General features: G+C 44.1%; 1 protein-coding gene across 1 annotated transcript in view; it reads left to right on the top strand.

The window, feature by feature from the left end:
• PPM1H (protein phosphatase, Mg2+/Mn2+ dependent 1H) overlaps nucleotides 1-23107 on the top strand; it is a 134333-nt gene extending 111226 nt beyond the window's left edge. The window contains exons 7-10 of the mRNA XM_065651531.1: nucleotides 7446-7509; nucleotides 9144-9251; nucleotides 16683-16834; nucleotides 22960-23107. Coding sequence (XP_065507603.1) covers nucleotides 7446-7509; nucleotides 9144-9251; nucleotides 16683-16834; nucleotides 22960-23107 — 472 coding nt within the window. The remainder of the gene's footprint in view (nucleotides 1-7445; nucleotides 7510-9143; nucleotides 9252-16682; nucleotides 16835-22959) is intronic.
• Nucleotides 23108-25983: the final 2876 nt, after the last annotated feature.

Genomic DNA, 25983 nt, shown 5'->3' with positions numbered 1-25983 from the left:
TTTCATAATTACTTCACAAGAAAGCAGCCTTTTCCCCAGTCATGCCTGGTATTAATTTCCTCCCAGCAACTTATATTTTCATAATGTAATGATTATGGGCCACCTTTGCAGCACTGGGCCTTTCTGGAGAAGGGAGAGGTAGGATGTCATTTTTGCAGCAGAAATCACAATCCACAGCCACTCGCCTTGGTTATTTTTTGTCTTTGCTCTCGTCTCTATTGCAAGGTAGCCAGGAGTGGGACAGGACGTGCCTCTCCGATGTGCGCAGCCGGAGCAGCTTGCTGGGTTGTGCCTGGGTGTCTGGGGCGCAGTTCTGCGATGATGAATGGCTGTTTGCGATGTGCATGTTATGCATTTTCTCAAGATTTGCAGCCCTCGCTGCAGGAGCAGCGGGAGGTGAGAGCTGACCTGCTGCGTACAGCACATCTCCTGACAGTGACGAATGGCTCTGCTTTCCCCAAGTGCACACATGCCGCAGGAGCTGAGCCAGTGTCTTCAGGGCAGGAGAAAGCAGAAACAAAAAAGTATTAGTGCCGCAACAAAAGAGAAAACTTAACGTCTGGGGTAAAGCTCTTTGTAACTGGTCTCTCTGGGGCCAAGTGAGCCCCACGAGAATGTGGTTGGTCTGAGTCATGTCCTGCAGGAGCGTTTCCTTCTGGAAGCAGCACTTCTAAGGCCTGTCCCCGCATGGCTGTGCGACTCTGCTTGGGCTTTGCCTTGGCACAAGATCAGGTGCCGCACATGCAAGGGCAAACAAAAGGCTCCCAGTCTGCAGAGCTCCATTTTATCAGACGGAAATTAAAATGAAATAAAACAACTCTTCCTCATGGTAAGGGGAAGTTTCTTCCTGTGCTCCTGCTTTCTCTGGTTTCCCCAGCTGCACAGATTTAACATAACCTCTGCCGGGTCCCTAGGAAATCCTCTTTCTCTTGCCACCCAGGATTGACTGAAGGTCTGCTCCTGGCTGAGAAGAGGGCCCTTGTTACTTGGAGGAGTTTCTAGCACTGCTGTGGGATGGTGGGGTCCCTGCTTGCTGCGTCTCACTGCCTGCCCCATCCTACGCGACAGCAATCTTTCCCAGAAGAGTTTGCTGCACGATTCCTCCTTAACAGCAGATCCTCCTTCCAGAGGATCCCGGCTAGCAAGTGTGGAGCAGGCACTGCTAGGTGAACATGCCATCTTTCTCCCAGCTGCCTCACCACATCCTTTTAACAAGTAGTACAGCAAAATGGGAATTTACAAACAGTTCTTCTGTCCATCACAGTGCGTTCAGCGCACAGGGTGTTAACAGCCCACTTCCGCTACCTCTCTATCTCCAGAGTAAATTGCTGACAACCCTTCCTGTTGGTCTTTTACAAGTAGAGGAGATTAAATAAATTTTTAGAAGCGTTCAAGACAGCAAATTCGCTGGGGAGGGGGGGGAAAAAAAAAGCCACAACACCCTTGGCCTGGTGAGAGTGTTGCAGAACATGGATCCACTTGCTGTGCAGCTGCCATGTCTGCACACAGTTTCAGTCGCTTATGGGTGGCAGAAGCTCAACCAGTCACAGGTGGCGAGTTACTTGCTCTGTCCCTTCCAGCCTCCTGAGCATAAAAGCAGCACGGGGAGGCTGTTTATAAATACCATAATTTAAATTTTTTTTTCTGATTTTTTTCCCCTTTTTGGGGCAATGACATCTCTAGATACTTGGTCGCCTTCTCTGTGACTTTTCCTCTACCTCTGTCTTTTAATGCTCCCATAGAAGTAAATGGACTAAGAAAATCGGCCACGCTCTGGGAAGTGCCTGAGAGAAGCTGGTGCTTGAATCTTTAAAATGGGCTGGCCCAGATGGATGGAGTTTGTTTTGCTTAGGAGAATTTCTTCCACAGGAGTATGTGATGCTGGGGAAGGTGTCCTCTCCAGACAAAGTCCAGCCTCTATCTTAGGACTGTACACCACAGTGAAGGCTCCCTGGGGGTCCAGAGCTCACATGCTGGTCTGATTTGACCAAAGCCAGGCTGAGATATTTTAATTTTCTTTTTTTTTCTTTTTTTTTTTTTTTTCTTTTGTAGATGGGTAGACAGAACTGGGATTTGCAGAATGAAACATTGTACATTTTCAGGTTCAGGAGTTTCTGATTTTTCTAGAAAAAACCACGTTTTAAGACTTGCGTGTTTTCCTCTTTACCTGAAAGAAACCCTAGGGAGAGTATCTTGGTTTAGAGTAGATGTTTCCCTAAAAACTGTTTTGTGCACATGTGCACATGCATCTGTTGACTTTAATCCATTTGGGTTTGCCATCATCTTTTCTCTTAACAAAATTACTGTAATTTGTGTGCTTTTATTATCTTTGTTTATCGTAGTTTTGCCTCATTAAACTATATGTCAGATGAGTAATAGGGGAAAAATAGTGAGGCATGGGAACATTAAAGCTAATCTACCTAGAGGATACTTAGTATCAGACAGTGTGGTCTGGATTTAGAGATCCTGACTCTGCAGAAGCACATATGTGTAAGGACCTTTTTTAAAAAATTATGGCTGGATCCAGCCATAAGTTGCACAATTTTCAGTGGCTCTATGCCTAACCTGTCCTACACATTTTTTCTTCCTGGTAGTGGTTTAATGCCTGTAGTTCAATAGACAGTACTGATAAACAGTTCCTTTTGGGTTGGTGATTTAAGTTCTGTTATCCAAAGGGCTAGCTCCAGTCCACTGATTCCTTCTGTGGGAGGAGAAAAAAAAGTTTCTATCAAGTTCTGTGCTGCTCAGGGGTTAAAATCTGTTTTTCTATTGGTATGACCAAGGAGAGCTGACCTTGGGGGACAGGAGACTGGTTGATTAGCTGGGGTGGTTTTGTTATGGGGGTTTTTTTTGGTGAGTGGGGCGTGTTCGGAGGTGGTTCTGGGTTTGAGGTTTTTTACAGAGTGGTAGCAAAGCAGTGCTAGAAATACACTGCATCCACAAACCTGTCTCAAAGGAGAGCCTTCATCCTTGTACTGAGCATGAACTAGGACATTTCTGAAGCTGTAGTGCTTTTTCTTCCTTGCTTGCCACAAGTGGGTTTTGCTCTATGCTTCATGCTAAAGCCCTTCGATGATTCTTTTTGCTCTTCGTCAGGTTTAATTCACAGTTTACTGTCAGGTATCACTAGCAGAGATATGAAATACAGACAAACTTCCTAAAGACCAAAAAGCCAAGTGCTATGGAAAAGCAGAGCATGGACTTATGGAGTTTGGATTCCCCTATCGTTCACAGAGCTGAGCCTTCCAGGTCAGAGTAGATTGTGTTTTCACCACCATCTGTTGTGCCTGGGGATGCCAATGCAATTCTTGTCATGACCAGTAGCCTTATGCAGTTTACTGCAAAAATTAAAAAAAAAAAAAAATAAAAAAAAATATATTTACGTATCTATATAATGTGGATTTTTTTTTTTTGGTCATCAGCAACTTCTACTCTTACGTGAATTTGTATGTGCTTTGAGAAGGTCAACTTTGAGAACAAATTATATGGCAGGACAATGAGTAACACATGTAAGAAATTATCTATGATTTTGGCCTGAAATCTGCCTTTGGGAGCTGACAGTTTTTTTCAAGTTCTGACCCAGCAATATGCAGGTAACTTGGGTAATCTTTTATTTATGAGTGCCTAAAGCGCTGCTAATGACCTCAGCACTGTAGGAAACTTCTTCCTTAGATTGTTTTGTGCATTTAGCAGCTTCTAGTGATTATTTTGCCATGTATTTAGAGTAGATTCCAGATAGCATATGAGTAACATCATGTCAGTCCTAGTTCTTTCGTTCTGACATCTCTTTTGGCTCCTGGTGCGATTTGGCCCAGTTTTCCAAAATGTTGATCCTGAGTCCAAATGTAACTTTGTGGGTGGCACATATGTCAAGCCCTAGTTGAGTATTTTTGGACAGCAGTAGCATTTCATAGTTCTTTTGAAATGAAAAGAAAAAACTAAATTAACTGAAAAAAAATGGAGCTAGATCTAGCTGGGCACAAGCTCGCCTTTTCTACTCCTCCCTCCACCCCGCTGTTTTTCCATTTGGAAAAATAGAGGTTTACGTGGCAGAAGCACTTGACAGGATTTAGGCTCAGAGCAGCAAACAATAGCACAACCTTGTCTTTATAAGCTGTCGTGTCATGCCCTGATGACCACCGAGACCTCCAAGGACGCGGATGAAGAAGATGGGGAGAGTGGAGGGTTGCAACCCTGTGTTTGTTGAAACAGTGATCTGAGCTGAATTTCGTAGATGGCTGAATAAGGCCAAGTTGGCACTAAAAAAGCCAAACCACCCCCTCAGGTTCTCCGTATGTCTGTATTTGATATACCTACTGCTGTATTATATCTTTATATACTGCACGATCTAAACAGCACAGGAAGGCATAAATGCAACTTTATTACATAAAATCAAGTGAAATAGTCCAGAAGGTTGTAGCCTGTGTGAAATAAACGCACGTACAAAGTACAGGAGGTTTCACAGAGCATAAATCAAAATGAACTTCATAGTTTCCTTCCTTCCTTCTCCCCAGTGCAGTTGCTGAGCTGCTGGCTGAAAAGCTGTCCTTCATCCTTCTCTTGCAGCAAACCACACGCTCATATATTATTAATTCTGTTTCGCTAGTAATGCAGGACATAGGTACTTTTCTAGAGTGTCTCAGGTTGCTTTTCAGTGTGTCTGTGCCAGCTCCACTGCTGTGGTTGCAGTTCTGAGCATTGTTTTTTCAAGTGCTGATAATTTTCCAGGCAATAGCAACATCAACAAAAAAAGCATGTTTGAGATGAGTCTTGACACCCAAGTTCTGAGCCCAAGAGGTGATTTGCTGTGAGAAACCACAAAACAAATCACTGTAGCCCTCTGGGCCTCCCTCTCTTAGTCGCATAGCTTCAGGAGGTCACAGACTAGCCAGCTGCCCCTCCTGATCTGCTGATGAAACATTAGCTTCAGCCCTTGCAACACGGCCTATTCCAGCATCCTTGCACCCTTGTGTCACAGTTGAAGGCCCTAGGGATGATGGTCGTTATGGTGGTTCCGTAGAAGATGCTGGACTTTGCAGTGGGAACCATTCTTTTGAGGGACACCAGCCTAAATGATGCCTTTTTCATCCTTTTTTTTTTTTCCCCTCCTTCTTCCTAAAGCGCAGTCAGTGTGAGGTGCTATGCAGGAGAACATAAGGAAGGAGGGGAGAGGGCAGAAAACTTGCTCCTTGTTTTTGGCTACTTACAAGACAGTGTAAAGTGAGGGCTTCAGTCTTAAGTGTTTGTAGTTATTGTGCAGAGAATATCTTTTCTGGGTAGCAAATGGCTTTTGGTCACATCAACTTACTCTTTTTAGCTATTTGTAACAAACATGCACAACAACTTGAATGATCCAGTAAGAATGGTTGTCTTGTTGGGCTTGGGATTTGATTGACTCCGCCTGACGTGGACTCAGCTTATGTGCTTTTTCTTGGTGTCAGAACACAACTGGGTCTATGCAAGGAATAGGAAAGAGTTCAGACTCCTCCTCGAGGAGGTTTCACCAGGGCTCCCAGCACTGTAGGCCCAGCTGGAAGCTTTGGGGCATGTTCATGAGCAGTCAGGGATGGTAAAATTCTTCCTCCACGTTCAATCCAGGATATCCAAGTTGGTGAGGCAGAGACAGTAGCTATTTTATTCCCTGTTGGAAATAAAGAAAGGAACAAGAGCAAAGTCCATGACTGACTCATCCTTCCTGACAAAACGTTCTTGCAGGATTTAAACACCACAGAAGTTTTATCATGCTGGCTACTTGTGGTGGTCTGTACCTTTTTTGTTTGGCTTAACAGTTAATCTGTTGGCCCTCCCCAGTACAAAATGCCATTTGAATACCTTGTCTATATTGCCTCTTATAGAGATACCCAAGTATCCTGGTTATCTACCCAAGATATACTCAACTACGTGGTCTCCCATGAGCACCCACTATGTTTTATAAACTTCACCTGGTTCCATTTTGGAGATTTCATGCATAGTAATGTTTTGTAGTACTACAGGAGTGGAGTTCTCCACTACTGTTTTTTCTTTGCATTTTGGTTGCTTTTCCTTTTTTCTTCTCCCTCCACCTGCCCCCAGGCTCTAATATGGGCTGTACCTGTGATTACTGGGAAATGTAAAGGTGAGGCTTAAATGTCTATGCTACTCTCTGTAAGTCTGAGGCTTGCCAAGGTGATGCAGTACATATAGCTGTGTAACACAACATCCATTATTGATCCCAGGTCTGTGCCATATTTTGGTGAAGCAGGGGGTAGTTCAATGACAATATGGGATTTCACCCTTAGCTTTTAATTTCCTGCTGGTTTCTGCCACGGCCTTAACATCGCTTAAACCCGATCAAATGCGACTCCCCGGAGCTCACGCAGCAGGGGCTGGGGGTGGCTGTCAGGGGACCCGCTGCGGCACCGTCCCTCCTCCTGCCTCTCCCTTCTGCTGCGGTGGAGAGCGCTGACTCGCACCCTTTGAGGGCTGGGGGCAGAGGTGGTCTGGGAGGAAAGGACAACATGCAGGGAAAGCCTAGGGAGGGACAATTTTGTGGTGTAAAGGGAAACATGTCCCTCTGGGGTAACGTATTTTGACCAAAGAGACTCCCAAGCACCTCGTCTCGAGCATATGTTTTACAAACCACAGGACTCCGCAGTTTATGAGAATGACAGCTGTCTATTTGTTTTTATTTTTTTATTTCTCACTGGCAAAATTGCTCACCTTCTCACCTCATCAGTGTCAACAGCTGGATGTGTAAAAGGTAGAGTACGCAGGCATGCGGTAAACGGAATCAGAGCATGAACATTTACTTCTCTTGGCCACGGCAAAACTGCTGTGAAACGTGAAATCTCTGACAATCTTGACTGTTGCAGTCAAGGTCAAATGAGCACTAAATGTCCTTCTAAGACTCTTCAGCACTTGAAGCTTGCCATGGTTTAAGTGGTCCTGAAAGGTGAGAACAGGACCAGAGAGCTGTTTCACACTTTGTGTACACGTCCTGTCGTTGTTCACCGTTTCACGTTAACAATGTGAATCCAGTCATTCGTTAGTTTCTTGGTGAGTCTGGGGTTGGGTTTTTTTGTTTGGTTGGTTGGGGGTTTTTTTATGACACTGTAGTACGGTATAGCTGCTGCATTAGCCAACAATATCTTAACTGATTAGGATGTTATTCCAGTATACCTCTTTTTCTTTGCAAGCAATAGGAGCAGCTTGGCATGTTAAATATTTCCTTGTGTTCACTTTTTCTTTTGGTGAAGTGGATAATTCTTGAGGCAAAATCTTTCCACAGAAAAATACATTTACATCTTCGTTCAAAGACAGAGTCCCTAGGAAAAATAATGTGTTTTGGTTTTTTGTTTCGTTGCTTTGTTTTGGTTTGGATTTTTAAATCACATCTGCTTGTTTCAGGGCACTGGGTCACTAATTGAGTGCAAGCTTTATAAATGTTGTTTGTCCTCACCCCACAGGGCATACAAAACAATTGAGGAAGATGACTTGAAGTTTCCCCTGATATACGGAGAAGGCAAGAAGGTGAGCACGTTTGCTTTTTTCAAACCAAAGGAAGAAGGAATTCTGTGCTGTTTACCACTCAGTTTAGCCTGTGGCAGTCCAGTATTTTCCGCTCGGTATCTCTTTATTTTATCGTTTTGACAGCTTGAAAGAATATCTTGGTTCTGTCATAAATCAGTCTCATGTCTTGGGGGATGGCAGGGGGAGCTCAACATACTAAAAAGCATTTTTATAGCACACATAGTCATTTGCTGCTCAGTTTGCTTTTGTTTTTCTTCCATTGTAAGTAGGCTACAATGAGACTGTCTTAAATAATTGACTTAAAATGTTCCTGGTTTCATTGTAAAATATAACTAGGTTGGATGAAGACAGCAAAATACCTCATGTTTACTGGAAACAAAGCAGGAGGATATTTAATAACATTTTAGAGTGCCCTGAGATGCAAAATGCTAATTTAGGAAGGAGGGGGATCAGGGCAGGATTTGGGAATTATAACACCCCTTAACCATATCTTCCTCAGCTAGTGTACGTGAACTCACTTGAATTTTTCTGATGCTGATAGTTTTTCTTGAAAGAGAGAAACGAACCATTCTGTTTGGGTGTACTTTGTTTCCAGCTCTGTGATTAAGAACAGTCAAATCATTAGTGCTGATCCCAGCAAGCTTAGCTGGATGCAGCAATAGGATCAATATAAGGACGCAGTGGTGTCAGTTTGCCGATATTGGTATGCTCACTGTGTTTCTAAATACTGCTCCCCTGCTGCATTAGGTTCTTATCTCGATGCAAAATACACGCTCTTCAAAATTAGTCGAAGTTTTGAAGGTTCAGACCTGCAGCTTATCTCTGAATTTGGTTAGGTTTATAATTATTTGCAAAATGTTTCATGCACATCTTTTTAATTTACTTTCTTATTGCCTTGTAGAGCCAGGGGTTAGTGAGGCAAAATAATTTTGAAGTCAGTTGCTCGCTGTTATTGATGCTGTGAGCTCTCTTGTTCAGAAGCCGCTGCAGCTAAACTGGAGTTTGGGGGAAGCGACACACAGACAGCAGATAGCAAGGTGCCCCGTGAGGCTGTCTGCCTGGTCAGTCTTTGGAGAAGCACTCATGAAGAAGAGCCCAGCACCTCTTGGGAGACATCTCATGTTGCAGAGGAAGGTGCTTGGGGAAGGAAGTTGTAGACCTAAGGCAACAGCAGACCTGGCTCTCCAAAGGGGAGAGCACTGTGGTCAGTGCCACTGTCACCTGTGTGTTCAGCAATTTAAGGTTGCCTTTGGCACTTTTCCTTGGCAGAGGGAATATATGGCAATATGTCAATAGGAAGAAGCCCAAGGTTTCTTAGGTGAGTAATTAGACTCCTCACCCTTTTTACAAAACCTGTTTACTAAGAGTGTAGTTTTGCTGGAGGAATGTTCTTTTAGACTGGTGAGGGACAATGAGGTGACTGGGATGTGGATGAATACAAAGCTTAGAATAGTGAGGGAAATGGAGATGACACGAGTGTGAAAACCTTTGGAGTTGATCAGCTGTGTTTAATCTAGAGTTTCTGGGAGAGAAAAGGGAATTCATCCCAGTTACAGAATAGGAACATAATCTTGTTCCCTAATGACACAGGGCATGTAACAAGATTTGATCCCATTGCTTTTCTTTATTTCCAGGCTCGGGTTATGGCAACAATTGGAGTGACCCGAGGACTGGGAGACCATGACCTGAAAGTGCACGACTCCAATATATACATCAAACCTTTCCTGTCCTCATCTCCCGAGGTAAAACAGCCAAGGTTCAACTATCTGATTTGTGGGAGAGAAACTTAGTGTGCTCATTTGTTCTTCCCAAATTTTCCATTCTGATTGTGGTCCAATCCAGGTAACATGCTGCCCTTCCCAAAGGTAGGGAATGTTATAAGCTCCCCAGTTGTGTGCCATGGTTCTAGTTGCTCCACATCTCTGGCATTGATGTCTTCTCACCCCCTGCTCTACGGTGATGTAATAGCCTCGCCATTCGGTGTGACAGACGCCCATCTCTCTCCACCTCCATGTGCTCCAGCTCCCCTTGAGGCCTAGATCATGTTGCCTTCACAGAAGCTGATGTAAATCTGTGTTCGCCTGAATGGAGCACTGGATGTCTTCCACAGTAGCATAGTATCCTGCATTACACAAAGGATAACAGATCAACTCTTAAGCAGGAAAATGCCAAGAGCGATTGGAAGGGTGCTTTATGACTCTGTCTGACTGCCCCTTCACCTCCAGTTCTTAATTCTTTATGATGGTTTTGTGCAGACACCAAATAATGACAGGAATAGCAGTGTGTATTTCCCAAATGATGGCATAATGAAAGGATTATGCAATATTTGTGTTAAGGGTAGTTTTAAATGCCTCCACTGTTTTAACTTGCCTTGCCACAAACAGTTCCAGTTTTTGACCACCAGAGACCTTGCAGTGATGGATATCAAGCCTTCCAAAGGGATCTGAATCTATTTGTTAACAAGAAACATGCAAACTTCGCTTTTTTCTCTATAACTGCATTCCTGTTCCTACATCAAGGAACAGATGACACATATTTTTCATAAAATATTAAGCAAGGACAAGCCATCTGATGACAGCACAAAAAGAGGAGACTTTTCCTCCATGGCCCAAATGCTAAGAACTGTCCACTGTCAGCTGGGTTGCTGGAGTTTTAGCCATACCCAGTATTTGACCTTGAATCTATTGCTTGCTATAGCAGTGCAAGAGAATGAAAATACACAAAGGACATACTACTGCTAGGAAGGAACCAAATTATTAAATCAACCTTGCTTAGAACATCTTTGAGACTTTAAAAATAAAAATTTTAGAAGTGTTGAGACATTCTGGCCCTGAAGAAAAGGAGGAGATCTACAGACAGCCCTTTCTTCACATTTCCTTGCTGTCAATCCAGTACCTTCTCTCTCCCCCCTTTGAATGTGTGGTATCCCTCACTTGGGACCTGCTGCTGTTCTCCTCAGCCAGGCAGGCAGCAGCTCTCCCCTCATCGCTGTGATGGATTTGTTTAGTGCCAGCGAAATGATGCAATTCTACCTATTTATTTTTCTTTCTGGCATGCTGAGACCCAGTGTTTCTGGGATATGTAATGGCTGCAGCACAGTATCTTAGCAGTATCATCTCTGCCAATTGCTGCTGCAGTATTTGTCTGTGTGTATAAACCAAAGCTTCTCATGGGCTTTGCTGATTTGTGTGGAGTGTCTGTACATGTTCAAATTCTGGAATATGACATCCCGTTCATATGCTATCCACGTTTCAGGATCTCTTAACTGCTTTGCAAAAAGGAAGCAAAATTGGCTTTGTTTCCACATTCCCTTCACAGCTAAGTTCAGCAGAAATGTACTGAGGCAGGAGGAGGAAAGACAGAGCACCAGCCACCTCAATTTAGAGATACTGGCAAAAAAAGCCCTGTATTTTATTAGGAAGTAACATATGCTCCAACTTGCTTTCCACTGCACCTCCTTCTCTTAATGATGTCTTCCTAGAGAGAGCCCCAGTGTTTATCTCCTCATGCTTTCCTCTGACTTGTTCTGCCCATACGTGGACGGTGCACCTTGCTCAGAAACCGGCATTAGGAAACAACGTCTTTACGGTGCCATCTGGGAAGCCTGGCACTTGGAGGTAAAGGCAGTGGCAGCAAGCAGCAGTTATATTTGGCCCTTGTGCAGCATTGGATTTTGAATTGTTTATATAGAGGTAGGGAAGCACAATGTCTGCTTTCCAGAGCTGGAAAAGGGAAGGCACAGGAAATTAAGGCACACAGTGAGTCGTGACAGAGTGAGGATCCAAGTCCTCTGGCTTCTGTTTCTGTGCTGTAATTACAGCATCCTTTCCCAACCTGGGGGCAATGTGGTGAGTTTTTAGAATATTTAACTTCCAGTGTGACAAAGCTCTGGTATGCCCTGTCCACCAAAATTTAGCTGAAGGAAAAATAAGCATCCCTGAGACTACATCCAGGAATAGGCATATGAAAGTAATTTTAGGGTGGTGTGAAATGATACTTTGACAGCGTGCCAGGTGATGAGAGGAGAAGTCATGTAGCCAAGATTGACAAATGTAATCAGGATTCAGTGGCTCAGCTGTTACAAGACCAGATTTGGAGGACTTCTGCAGGTTGGTGAGCTCTGGAGAATTGAGCCTTTTATAATGAACTGGAGTAGCACAAAGCAGGCGGGCCATGGCCAAGGCTCTCTGGCATGGAATTAAATATTTATTTTTCATAATGGAACAGTTCATTTGAAAGCTTTCAGCAGGAAATTCTGCTTTTTAAAGCTCAGCAAGATCTGCCTTGTTGCAGCTGAAAAGCAGAATTTTGTCCCAAAATGTTCTGAATGGCAGCTCAGCTGTTTGGTGGGCAAAGGTGACGCTCTCCTGGTGGCACTTGGCCATCGCCAGCGACGAGCACGAAGCCAGCCACCACAGCAAATAAGAGGGTAATGAAGGAGAATTTTTCTCCTTTCGTTACGTTTGTAAAATCTTTCTGACAACTTCACAAATATGTCAAATGAGACTGTTTCAGATTCACATCTGCCTTCTGGAGAAATCTTTAGGAATTAGACTGTTTAAAGGAGCAAGCAAGGCAAAGACTTAGAGAAGTATAGTATGATCAAAGGGAATCAAGGTGGTTTCAAGAAGCAAACATCATGCTTTAGTGGCTTGAAGTCCTTCAAGGCTATGTCTACCAGAGAATTTTAAAAAAATTCATAAATGCAGTGGATGGTCTTGCATGAGCACTTTGATTTCTCAGAAAACATTTGAGAAACTGTTCTGCATCACAGGTTATTAATATAAGAGATATGAAGCTACGGACTAAGTGGAAAGTTGGCACAGTCTACTGGAAATTGGGTAAAGGGCAGGAAACAAAGGGTGGCAGTAAAAAGCTAAGAGGAGATTAATTGGTGAGTGCTGCAGGGAGCGGTGTTGGGACCCGCTTTTTATTATTTACATATAAATTACTTGGAGGGTGGTATTGAAAGATCTTGTCGTTTGCCAGCGAAGCTGTGCTGGATAACACCAAGCATGAAAAGGGACGATACAATTAAGAAAGGGCTTAATTTATTGAAGTAGCCAAGTTGATCAATAGTGAAGGCGAGGGAACGTGGGCTGTTGTTTGGCTCGAATTCCCACGGGGCCGGCTGCTGAGGACACTCGAGGTGGCTGCAGGCTCGCGTCTCGCTCTGCTGTGAACGGTTTTCCAGCTCCAGGGACTCGCCTTGGCTGCCTCTTAAAAACAAAACCGGCAAACAAGCCGCAGCGCCTTCGCTGTGGTCCTTTTCAACAGCCAAATGCGGGTTTTGTCTGGTGGGTAGATCCGTTTGAAATGTAAATATAAAACCAGCCCACCTGTTTGTTCGTTGCTTGCCTGGAGCATTTTTCTCAGTGCTCTTGACTGCATGTAGGTGAGCAATATGGGAAACAAATATCTGGATTGAAGAAAGCTGTTATGTGACAAACGGCATTACGCATGTTCAGAAAGGCGTTGTGTGCAACTGTGGGCTCTAGTGGCCTGTTTCCACTGTCACCTGCCAGCAGAGGTTTGTAAGTACCAGTCAGGATAAAATAAAATAGTGTAACCCAACTCTTATTGTCATGGATTTTTGTGTTACTAAGGTGGTGCTCCTTACTTATAGTTAGCTTTCTACATTTTCTGGTTTCTAAAGTCAAGTTTAGCTGGTTAATGGGTCAGCTGCTCCACGTCAAGGCGTCAGTGGATAGTAGAAGTATGGTGACCAAACTGAGCTCCTGGACATGAGTGCTGTGAAGTGCTATCAGGATTAACATCTGGATGCAGAAGCAATGAGTCATGAGGGAAAGTATGAAGATTCTGGGTGGAACTGCGAAGAAATTTGTCAAGTGTACAGCACCAGTTAAGGAAACCTCTGTGGTGTTGGATGGTGTCTGCACTACTGGGGTTGTTTGATACCCTTTTGCAGTGCGTGCAGCTTTATGCAAACTTAGGTCGCAGGCAGAACATTGCTTAAGCCTCGATGCTGTTTAGTTTCCTGAAATAAAGGTATGGGAAAGAGGCACTGGGTTAGGTATGTTGGCTCTGGAATTAAAAAAAAACCAACCTAAAAGTAGTAATTTCCGTTGGAGGCAACAAGCTGCCTTCGGTCACATAAGATTTAAAGGGCTGCAGGGTTGCTTGCTGTCGCAGGCATTTGAGTAACTCCCTGCATCTCTGCTTGTCATTCCAAAACTCTGGCATACCACACTCCCTCGCCTTTTTGGCACAGCGTGTGTGGAGGATGCTGTGGGGTGTTGCACGGTGTGGGGTGTTGCACGGTGTGGGGTGCGTGGAGCAGATGTTCGGTGAGCCCTGCTGGTCTGAGCATCCATCACACACCCAACCTGGGTGCTTCTGGGAGCTCTGCTGTCACGCTGCTCCATGCCCAGCGGAAGGCACGTGTCATCGCTGCAAGAGACCCTTGTTGACCCAAGTAAGAACTAGAACAAGGCTGCTAGCAGAAACCTGAAGGGTTAGGAGCTGGCCTATTTCTGCACCTGGGCAAGATGGTCTGTGAGTGTAACCTGAACCTACATAGACTGTGCAGCTCTAAATTAACTCATTTTTACCTGCATCTGTATTTTAGAAATCTGAGGAAAGACAGAAAGAGCTTAAGAAAAAATGAAGTATTATGTGGACATGGCTTCCCTAATGTGTTCCCGCTGTGGTAACTGGAAGGCAGACAAACCTGCATTTCAGTGAAGGTTTTGTTGCATGTCCAACTGGTCCTTGTATACAAGAATTTTACCTGAAGTTGGCCCAAGCTTGCCTCCTATAGCCTTGGCACTCTCTTTTCCTATCCTGGGTACCAGCCTAGTATCCCTTATTGCTCACCCCACTGCCCTTCTCTGCACCTCTTCTGACATATAGTTCCTTCTCAGTCGCAGCCCTTTCTGGAGGTGCTCAGTTCACAAAGCTTTTGCTTTTGGGAAGTTCCCAGGTCTACCTTCTTCCCAGATTACTCGTAAAATCAGTGATTACATTGTTTGTTGGTTTTGTTGTTTTGGTTTGGTTTGGTTTTTTCCCCAAAAACTAAACATGTTCTTGGTAAAATTATCTGTTCTTGGTGTTACTCTAGCATTGTGCTACACCAAGGATTTGGACCTTCTGACTTGTAGATTGGCTGCAGGTGGCTTTGACAAGTTCCTTAGCTGCCCCAGCGGCGTTCCCCAGTCAGACAAGGTGGTTCATTTCAGAAGGATTCAAATCAGTGATGCATGGTCTTGGTTTCCTGCCTTCTCCCCCACCAACACTGCAAAAAGAGGCTCTTGTGGTGTGATGTGTACTTTTCCTGGGTGGGAGAGCCATGGCAGATTTGTTTTTCCTAGCACTGACGTTCAAAGCTTGGTTATTCCTATGAGGGCTTGCTGCTGAGTGCATCCCTGAGCCTTAGCCCCAGTGCTCTCTCAAATATTTGCCTGTACCCAAGAGATCTGAGCAGAACATGTGGTGTTTATTGATGGCTATGTTGGCCAGCTTAACCCCCATGCCCCAGTGATTTCCAAGTTGAAACCCTGGGCTGTTAGAGGCTGAACTAAATTTTGGGGAATAGGGACTGTGACAGCTACTGATTTCTGTGCAATGGGCTTGGGAGGAGAGCTGCACTGCATATAGGGATCTTTTCTGTAACAGTATTCCCACTCAGTCTGAATAAAGAGATATGCTCTAATGAAGAGAGTATCTTGCCTTGACTTTAATCCTCTCCAAAGTCCTTATTCAGCTGCTACCTTAGATAATGAAGTGGAGGTTACATTTTACAAATGACCTTCTTGTGCTTTTGAGTGAAAGGCGAACAAGCAAGGATTAGCAGTCAGGTCTAGTGTTTTTTTTTTTTGTTTTTTTTTTTTTTTTAAATCCAGTACTGGTTTCAGTCCCATAAAATCATAATTACATTAAAAGGTCCAGGCATTTTGTATGCATTGCCTGCTCCATGGCTCCTAAGGGGAGAATGCACCAGGAGCGAGAATAAAACAGCTCATATTTTCTAGTTATGCCAAACGCCTGTTCCAACAAATGTCCTGACTGCCGCTGCTGTTAGTTGGAGCCCGAGGCCGGAGCAGGGTGCCTGACGAGGTGCACCATTTCCAAACTTCAGTACAGATGATCATTTCCTCCTGTCTGCCTTGCCAAGGCTGTCACACTTCATTCAGGCTGTGGTTCTTGCTGTCGGTAATGAAAGTGCTCCACGAGTGCTTCATCATGGCTCCCCATCACAGCCTGGGAATTGCAGGCTGTTTGTCAGCTGGAATGCAGCGTGTGCTGGAAGGAGAGTTACGCCCAGCTAAAAGGCTGGTTTTAAAACACTTGCTGTGACCTCTGCTCGTATCCTGACTCCACTGATGGCCTCCCACCCCACCTGTGTCTGCCCTGTGTGCTCCTGGCTTTTTTTCCAACTGTGTCAAGGGGAGGGCGGTCAAGTCACTGTGTTACAGAGGTGCCAGCAGCAGTGGTCAGCCTGACTGGGGCTGCAGACTGATGAGGTGAAGCCAGTGGGCATTTTAATAGTGTGGATATGCTTGGGGGTTCATTCTGTGCAGATCTTGAATTGGTCTCTGCCTGCTGAACTCCTTACAGGTACACATAACTGAGCAGCTGAACAGTTTTTCTCTGTTTTGTGGAACTACTCACTTGCTCAGGTGTAATTCTTGAGGGCAGCGGCTGCCTCTGGTCTAGAAGAATGAATGTGATGCCTTCTGCCACACACACAGGCATTTCTGAACATGCGCAATTTATCTGTCAGAGTTAAATGGATCTGGACAAACAGTGAAAACAATTATTTGTGAATATTTTATTAGAAAATATCAAAAATTCATCAAATAAATTATTCAGCTTCCATACGACTCGTCCTGCCGATGATAGGGAAGAGCCTCACGCTGCAGCAGGCTGCTGGGTGGGGGAGGCTGTGAGCGCTGCTGGCAGTGGGTGGCACAGTGCTCCACAGCCTTTCTCAGGAACGCTTGTGTCCATCCTGCTGGGGTCAGCACTTGAGCCATGCTGGGCAGGAAGGGTTGCTGGCTCGAGGGCTAAATGGAAGACAGACCCCAGCAGTGCAGCCAGAGAGGTGTTTCAGTGCCCTGGCTGAACCTGCCATCTCACAGCCCAACTCAGCAATGGTTCACAGTCTGACAGTCTCCTCCTTCAGGGATATCTCTTGTGTTTTTTTGTTTTAGGTGAGAGTGTATGACCTCCTGCAGTATGAGCATGGGCCAGATGATGTTCTGATCCTAGCTACTGATGGACTCTGGGATGTGCTGTTAAATGAAGAAGTGGCAGAAGCTGTCACTAATTTTCTACCAAACTGTGACCCCGATGATCCCCACAGGTTCGTGCTCATCCCTAATTTTCTAGCTTCTCCTCGGAAGACTGCTTTTCTGGTAACGTGTTTTTGTAGAAAGTATATTCTGAATAACATGCAATATATATGCAACACTTGCAAGAAGACATTTTTGTAAGTTGAATGGGAGCCTCTGCAGCAGATGTGAGGGTTTGGGGTGGGCGGGGAGGGGGGGTGGTGTATATAACTCAGAATTGCCTACCTGCAATGGAATGTGGGATCATGGTTTCTTGGCATGGGATCCATTTTCTTTGCTGTACAAAGTCCTATGGAAACTGTAGGAGGGTGAGGTCTTAGCAACAGGTTTCTGTCTCCAGTGGTCACAGATAGTCCTTTAACACTAAAGATTGTTTCTCATTAGGGTATTATCAGCGTCTCGCTCTCACTCTGAATGTATGTATGTACAAATAACTGCACAGTGTGGTTCACATTCATTCCTGGTGATGCTGTGACCTTTAAACCCATCTTCAGTAGGGGGTGCTCAGTCCTACCAGCTGCAGGACAGGTGTGGAGACAAAACAGGTAGAAAGTCTGACTCTGTTTTCGTTTCACAATTTTAACCTACCACATCCTCTTAATTTTCCTGTCTTTATCACCTCTTGTTTGATCAAGCAAACAAGTTCCCAAACAACAAGCTAAAGCAGTGTCTGCCTTGAGTCCATCAGTCTGCTGCTGAGTTTGGTGTCCCTGTGAATTAAAACATTATGCTAAAGATCAGAAGTCTCTTGCTCGTAAAAGGGAGGGAGGACTGTGAAAGTGGAAAGAGCTTTATCCTTCCCTAGGGACTGTTCAGGAAGGTGTGTGTTGCTCCCGAATTCAGGCCTGGCCATCGCTGTCTTCTTCCCTTGACCTGGGCTGAGAGTGGAGAAAAGCTTTGTACCTATCCCTGGTTGGTCTGCAGAAAGTGTAGCTTCAGAAATGAGCTCGGGGATATCTCAGCAGCTGGGTGAAAGCATGCAGGACAGTGTGAGAGCTCAAGCTACAGTTTAGATGTGGCAACTCTTGACATGGGGAAACCCTTCTCAAAGTGCTTGGTGTTTTTCCTGCTTGTAAGTGGTCATCTTCATGAGTCAGCCCTGTTCCTGTTCTCCGTCAGCGAACAAAGAAGATAACTGGGACACCATGACAGCCACTTGGGTTTACAGTAAGAGCAGCTCCAAAGTAACTCCCCAGCAGTATTTTCTTGCCCTGACACTTACAAACATGGAATGCAAAACAGCGTTTTGCTCCAAGCACTCAGTCTTTGGGTGAATGGATGGTTAACATGGAGCTGCAACTGCAATATTCGGACCTTCCCCACCTCCCTGGGCTGAAGAGGAGATGTATGAATGACAGCCAGGGCTGTCTCTACGTCAGCAAGACTTGGAAGTGTGTCTCTGCCCTCTCTCTGGACAGAGATCAGGCAGGAGTAGTGAGGGGCACTTCCAGGGCATCTGGCACTGTGCCGTGTAGATATGCCATTAATTTAAGGTAGGAGGAAATGACCCACCCAATCAGCTTTCCATTCAGATCTGCCAGGGAGCTTTTGCTCTCATTTCTGCACCCCTGAGTTTCCTCAAAGGCACCTGGTGAAATGTAATATCTCTGCCCTGCTTCGTCTCCATTCTCATCTAAGAACTGGGAAAGGTTGGCTCTTCTGCTGTCCTCGCTGTCCTACCTGTTACCTCTGAATACAGTCTGGGTCTGCTGGGTCTGTTTTGTTCCTTTTAGGCTTTCCAAAGCTGGTGATGGTCACCATGTTTGCTGCAGTAGGAATGGCAATTCTTTGTTCAATCTTTTTGACTTGTTAGGTGGGTGATTTTTCATCCATTATAAAGTACTTAAAGCAATCAGAGACACTAAAGAAAAAAGAGGTTTTCTTTGTTTCATTTAGATTTGTTTGTGCTGGTTTAGCCCCAATAATTATGAGGCACTAGTCCCTGTTTGTGCCAGCGTGTGTGCCACACATTCCAGACTTGGGCATACTGTATGATGGGTTAGAACAAACACATTTATTAGTGTTTGACCTGCTGGTCTATGGATGGACATCTGAATTGAAAATTAATTTGTTCTTTTAAGTAACTTTGTGCCAGGTCATTTAGAGGCTTACAAATAGCGGTGGCAAGACATTTCTCAATGCCAGCTTCCAAAAGGTAATTAGAGCAATCTCTTATATAGTTTACAATGATATTTATGAAAATTACCTTTGTGGAATTGCTCTTGCTGCTTAGTTGTAAAGAATATTTAAAGGGTTTTAAGTACTGTTTGAGAGGTTTTACGTAATTACTTCACAGTGGTCCAAATGAGGTATAACTAATGAGTTTACAATAGCATAGCAGCTCAGACTGTGGAGCTGCATTCATTCCTCTCACTACTCAGTGACAGGAAAATCTTGTTTGCTATATTATCAGTGTTATATTTAAAGGAAACGTTACCCACAAAATGTCAGGTTCTGTGATGGGTGTAGTGACATAGTCTGTGGTGAGGTGATCAGCTGGAAATGTGAAATCTCTAGGGATGTAGAAAACTTGTCAGAACGTAAGAGACTTGCCCCCTGGGTTCGGTAATGCTGTGGTCTGCCAGGGAACCTACCTGTGGAGCAGACTCTGATCCGCCTGACCCAGTAGCCTACTTGTTCCCTGACAGCAGTGTATCTTAAAAAAAAAAAAAAAAAAAAAAGAGTGCTAGAGAGGAAGATTTTAGAGCTGCAGAGTACTTATCTGTTAGGTAATTAGCTCTTTGAGGGAACAATATCCCTCCCATTTGGATTAGAAATCATTCTATAGCCTGATGGGTAAGAGCTTATAGCCCTCAGAAATGCTCTTGGGACTCTCTCCTGCTGATATTTACTGTCAGAACTGTGAATGTTTGTTATCAACAGAAAAACATCTTTGAATCCTGTCAAATGTGGCATATGCCTGGGCATCTCCAAGTGCAGGGAGAGCAAAGTCCTCGGGTCTGTCTTCACCCAGACGTGCAGACACGGCCTCAGGGGATTCGGGCAGTGGGTGATGGGCACAGACTTGATCAGAGAACAGTTCCTCTGCGAGAGCTGTGATAAAGGAGCTGGGGTGCAGCTGGATTTCTTTGCCAGCTCATTTCTTCTGGGTATTGTGGCAGATGAGAGCATGAAGGGGACCCTGAGTGAAGAGCAGGTGGTAGTGACACACTGCTGCTTTCCATACATCATCTCTCTGAAAAGGTGTGAAGGTACAGAAGTATGGCTCTTTCCCATTCTCTTCAGCTGCACTTATGCAGGTTTACCCGCTGGCCTTGGGAATCTTTTATTTCTCGTCCTCCCTCCTGTCCTTTCTCGTTCCCTCTCACTCTCTCTCACATTAGTTAGAGACTTATGAGAATGCTGGGGAGTTGTTCCACCTTTGCTGGGTATGCGAAGATAAGAAGCTGCTCAGACAGCAGCACGTTTCCCCCACTGTCACCATTTCTCCTGCAGTACTTTCACTGATCAATGCCCAAAGCTTCAGCAGAACTAAAGAAAACAACAACATATATATTTATTCTTAAAATACAAAAGTGGTATTCCAGCAAGGCTGTTCATTGGGAGGAAGTGGATAGTTTAAAACTACTTCAGCAGTTCTCTAATGCTGTCTTGACAGCTGAATCCCAAGTTCACAGTGCTGGAGAATAAAGCATTCAGTAATGGACTGCTGCTGCTATTCATCTCCAGGTACAAGAGACTCACCCTGTCTCCTCTAGTGCCAAGTTGAACAGCATCGCTCCAATTCAGCTCTACACAAGGAGAGCAATATGTTACCTCGGTGCTGCCTCCATCTGATCGTGGTCCTTTCCTCCAATGTACTGGTTTTCTTGTGTATTTCACAGTCTGTCTACAAGATAATTGTTAGTTTATTAAAATTATTTTTTTTTTATCTTGCCCTCTCCAAAAATTAAGCAGCAAAAGCTTTACACAATGAAGAGCAATACTTATTCCTTTGTATTCTTTAGATGTGGGGAGCCCTTATTAATTACAAAAAGGAGGAAGACAAAGTTTTTTCCCAGAATGATGGGTGTTTTCTTCTCTGAAATTCTGACAATAGCTGAGAAATCCCTGGAAAAGATGTTCTAGCCAAAATTCACTCAGCATCAGACGTGCTGTGAATAAATATTCCAGTTTCTCACTTGCCATGTAGAGTCTTTTTGTTCCTTAGCCCTGCATTCAATTCAGGGATTTGGGAGCTGGAGAGTGCAAATATGTACGTTTGGGGGTTTTCCCCTTAAAAAATACAGTTTCATGTTGCATTAGGACAGTACAAGCAGTGCTTCTTTTTACATCCTGCTGTTACAGCTTGAGGTCATTGGTACAAACTGATGTTGGCACCTGTGGACAGTGTGCACGTGTATGTGCAAGCGTGTGTGTTAGAGTTCATGCCCTGGGCCCTCCTCTTATTACTAAAAGTAAATCTTTTGTCAAAACTAGTGAGGACTGGAAATTTTACCACTCAGTACCATTAGAAGCAGGGGGTGCATTGATTCTGTACAACATTCCTTGGATTTAACATCAAACTTTTTGGGTAGTCAAATGTTGTTTATTTGCATTGAAGAAATCTTTGCAGTAGAGCAAATAAATCTATTCCTGGTTCAAAGGAATTGTTTGAGTTTATGGCAGCAAAATTGCAGAAACAGAACATAATTGGGATTTTTTCCTTCTGGTATTCCCAGAGAGTGAATAAAGTCTCTACTGATATAAATTACCATTTAATAATGCATTCTCTGGTGAAAATTTCTGGGGTTAGAACAGGCCTGGCTACTCAAACTTTTTTTCCACCTCTCCTCACACTGCTTCTGATCAGTGGAGATACTGTTCTTTCCCATTCCTCAGGTGAGATCTGGGGAGATCATTTCTGGCCAGGGATCCTCCCTAGAAAAGGGGCTCTTGAAATGCAGACCCGTCTTGTCCTTCCTGCTTTCCAGAAGCGACCAAGGTGTCCTTTGCTCCTGGTGGCCTGTGTGTTTGGCTTCACAGAGCCTCAGATCATCTTGGAAGTTGATACTTACTTCAAATAAAACACAGGCAGACAAAATATTGAACTCTTTTTTTCTTTTCAGTCTTTTAACTGTCCGATTAATTTTTGATTGTCCAATCATAGAAAAGCTTCTCTCTACCAAACCAAATTTAAAACATCTCAGCCAGGTGTTTTAGTGATGAAGAAAAACACGTGACAGTAGGTGTTTACCCATAATGAGATGTCTTTCAGAGGAAACTTCTAAATGAGTACGCAGATGTGTTGATCTAGTAACAGCAGGTAAAACAATAAGGGAGAACATGTCAGAGCACATGACGGAGCACTGTCTGTGCACCACCTTTTGGACTCTGACACCCTTCTGCCCCCAAGCAGCATCTGTTATTTTTTCAGGACAGAAAATAACTGCTATAAATCCAATGCTGCTCAGCCCAGCACAGGCTGGGAGTTTTGAACCGACGTGAAATTTGGTATTTCACTAAATTAAGCTCTCGACAACTCACATTCACACAGTTTTCATTGAACTCATAAAAGTGAGATGACTGTGGGACTCTGTTAGTCTGGCTATATTAACTCTAAGTTTCCTTTTCTAGTTGCAGAATAAGAGAGATTTAAAAATCATACTTATGGTCAAGGAAAACAGACAAGCTAGTCTACTTGGTTTAAAGTGTAATGTGGATTTTATTTTTAGTGCTTTATTACTTGCTTTCAAATGACTTTGTTATAGTTTGTCTCTGAAACAGTTGAGCCATGTTTACATTTAGGTGTGTCTGTGAACAAGGGTGTAGCTTCCAACAGCAAGTAGAGTTATTTAGGATCCTCACTTTTTTAGAGTACTCATAGAAAGCCAATTTCTTCAGGCAATTGTGTTAATATTTGTCTGAAAACTGGTGAAGCTGGGCATCCGAAGTGACCAGTGACATTTTGATTGATTGATGCCTGTCAAATACCTTTAGATTTTGATGCAGGAGCTGTCACTGGACTGGAAGGGGTTGCTTTGTGGGTGTGCTGTAGTTTGTGTTTCTCCTGCCTGTTTCGAAAACGCTGGGAAGCTTGTCCGGGCGGCTCATAACAGTAAACCTGGCAGGCTGTGAAAACCCACTTTCCTAACAAAAATGAGCAGTCCCTGGCCGTATTCTGCCTTTTCCACAGGTACACGCTGGCGGCGCAGGACCTGGTGATGCGAGCCAGGGGAGTGCTGAAGGACCGGGGCTGGCGAATATCCAACGACAGGCTGGGCTCCGGAGACGACATCTCTGTCTATGTCATCCCTTTAATACACGGGAACAAGCAGTCATGAAAGTAGCATCAAGAGTGGTTACAGGATGGGGATCTTTTTGGGAAGGGCCCGTAAGAGACAATATGTTTTTGGTGATCTGACCAGGACACTTGCAATTGATGTAATCTATTCAAAACTAATGCTGGAGGGGTATTTTTCTGCCCGAAAGGTAGGGTTCTGCACATATACTGTATAAGATTAAAGACAACCCTTAAGGTTACAGTTTCCTTATAGAAATGGTTTTGGTGCTTCACAGGAATGGGTTTTAAATGCTGCTAGCATATTACGAATTCTGTCGTCCCTCCAGGTGGGGAGTTAATTTTTTTCTCAGTTTACCATGTAGCTTGGAAGAGCCATTTGAGTTGTGAAAGTAGAAGTGGGTGTCAGAAGCCAAGGAGGCTCCTGAAATCTAGCCCCAAATATTCAGAAGGTGACTTAGGTCACATCTCATTTAAAAATACCTATATATACATATTTAAGAGTTTTCTTCTTTCAAAAAGTTGCATTCATGACTTACCTATGGACAACTTCAAACTTGTGTAATCCTTCAAACCCCCATTTTCCTCTCCTGTCTCTTCTTCAGTAGGCTATACTCCTGTATTTTAGTAGGAAAACTGAAATTGTTTTCAGGGTGACTATGCCTGTTTACTGCAGTTAAAACAGCGACTTGCAAAATTATCCAGAGGTCACAGTCCTGTATGGTAAGATTATTCTGGTGTGGGGAATTATTTCTCAAGATTCCCTGTTGTGTGTATACCATGATTATCCAGAGCACGCAGAGTCAGCTTTATGTGACATTTACCTGGAGGCCATGGTTTCTTTGGGATCAGAGATTTTCATTCATTGAATGGTTCTGCCTGCTTTATCCTGTTGAAAGGATCCTTGACCATACAGCTTTTGCATCAGTTGGGATTCAGGAAATTTATTTGGGCTCCTGAGGGTATTTTTGGTTGGATTCCTGCTTGAACTGATGGTATTGTTCTCGTTATCAGTTTGGGTAACCAGATAGTGATCAGTTTAAAAGTCGTTTCACTTCTTCCCGCCTCACATATTATTCAGTATACCTTTGCCTGCTTGGCTTGGTGATCAGAAAGCGACAGCTTATCACCTTGTCCTCTTGGTATTTGAGGACTGTAGTCAAGGATCAGAAGATCCGTGTGATAGATACAAGTAATTGGCTTGACAGCTTTTTTCTTAGCACTGGTGAATTGTTTTAAATTAAGAAAATCTGAGTAAAACATTATCAGAGAAAAAGTCATAGTCCAAATGAGCAATTCTGCAGCTTAACCTGGCTGCCTATTCTTCAAGCAGGCAGCTCTCTTACTTCGTTGGCAAGGAATTGAAGAACAAATTCAGAAGGTTCTAGTGTATAGCCAGGTATATTGGCTGGGGAGCCAAGTTCAACCCAATTTGCCCCCCGACCACATTCTTTTGGAGCTGCTCATCTGGCTTGTTCTTGGACAAGGGAGCTGACTTAATTGTAGGGCACTGACTAGGTAGCTCACAAATGTTGTGTCCTTTCCAAAGGACAAAGAGGGTGCTGCGTCCTTAGCAGACTTTCTCCTGAACTGGCTTGGCCTAGAGCTTGCCAGTTTTGTCATTTATAATGTGCTACGTAAACATCACGCGGTGCGTGTGTGGTGTAGCTGCCCAGATGCTTTATTCGATTGCATCCAGAAGTATATGTGCAAGTCTCAGTGGACTGAAGCTGCCCTTGCTCTGATCTCCAGACCCAGCAGGAGTTCAGGTTGAGAGGACGCAACACAGAGTGTGTAAGGGCTCCAACATGCACAAACTGCATGAGTTCAGCCTGGAAACTGTTCCATTTCTTCCCCAGTGCCTGCATGTGATAAAGCTGTGCAGAACATGGATGTTTTATATCCTAGAGCTTCAGCATAATTCAATGGCATATCTGATTGTGTGTTGTCATGCTTTACCTATGCTTCCCTTTTTTTTTTTTTTTTTTTTTTCTCTTTACCTCTTTTTCTGTGTGCAGCTGGGTGCAAAGAGCAGTTTGGAGTCTAGAATATTCTTCACATGGCCCATCATGTTTTAAAGTTTAAGCAAGAGATCTTTTGCACTGTTTTTTGTTTTTTTTTTTTTTCTTGGCCTAATAAACTTGTAAACATGCTTTTCATGCTCTGTGTAACTACTGTTGTCTCTTTGCAAATGCAGTTGTGTGGTCCTCTAGCAATCCAGATGCTCTTTCACAAAGAAGCTAATGGTGGCAGTTCCTGCGGAGTTGTCTGAACAGCAAAGCAGCTGTCGCTTGCTGATACCAGCTATGAGCCTGAGTCAAATATTTCAGTGCCCGTGTATCCTTAGCCTTCGTTATTGGGTACTGTGGTGTCAACACACATACCAGCCATTATAAAACCACTGAGTGGTGGAAATAAATTTCCAGTGTAGCACTTGCCAAAATATAAAGGTGAAACTTCAAGGAAATGGAAAATGCACCTTCTCATTCAGGGCTGGTTTTAAACGCACCCCTGGAGAGATCAGTTAGCAGAGTGCATGGCTTGGTGGGAGCAAACTGCCTGGTGGCTTCTCAGGGCGAAATCTCGTGGGGGTGCTGGTGTGGCTTTGTGAATCGGCTTCTGCTGTGTGTGGTGGTATTGCCGTCGGTCAGCCCGCTCCTCTGCAGCGGCTGGGCCCAGGTGGAGTTGTGTTTGCTGTCAGCCCTTCTTCTGGAAAGGGCAGAAGTACGGTATCAACAATTAATATCAATTAGCATCAATTAATAAATTCTGAGAACTTTAGAAGATAATAAAAAGCTTCCGACTCAGATGTATGTGACTAAAACTATACTGTGATGCTTTTTGTTTTGCTTTTTTACAAAGAATCTGTTACGCGTTTCCAGGCTTGCCTCCCCAGACTGCCTCTGGTCCCTCTCTGAG

Source organism: Caloenas nicobarica, chromosome 1, assembly GCF_036013445.1.
Source record: "Caloenas nicobarica isolate bCalNic1 chromosome 1, bCalNic1.hap1, whole genome shotgun sequence".
Classification (NCBI taxonomy): domain Eukaryota; kingdom Metazoa; phylum Chordata; class Aves; order Columbiformes; family Columbidae; genus Caloenas; species Caloenas nicobarica.
The sequence above is the reverse complement of the archived record's forward strand: the minus strand, read 5'-3'. Positions and strand labels throughout refer to the sequence as shown.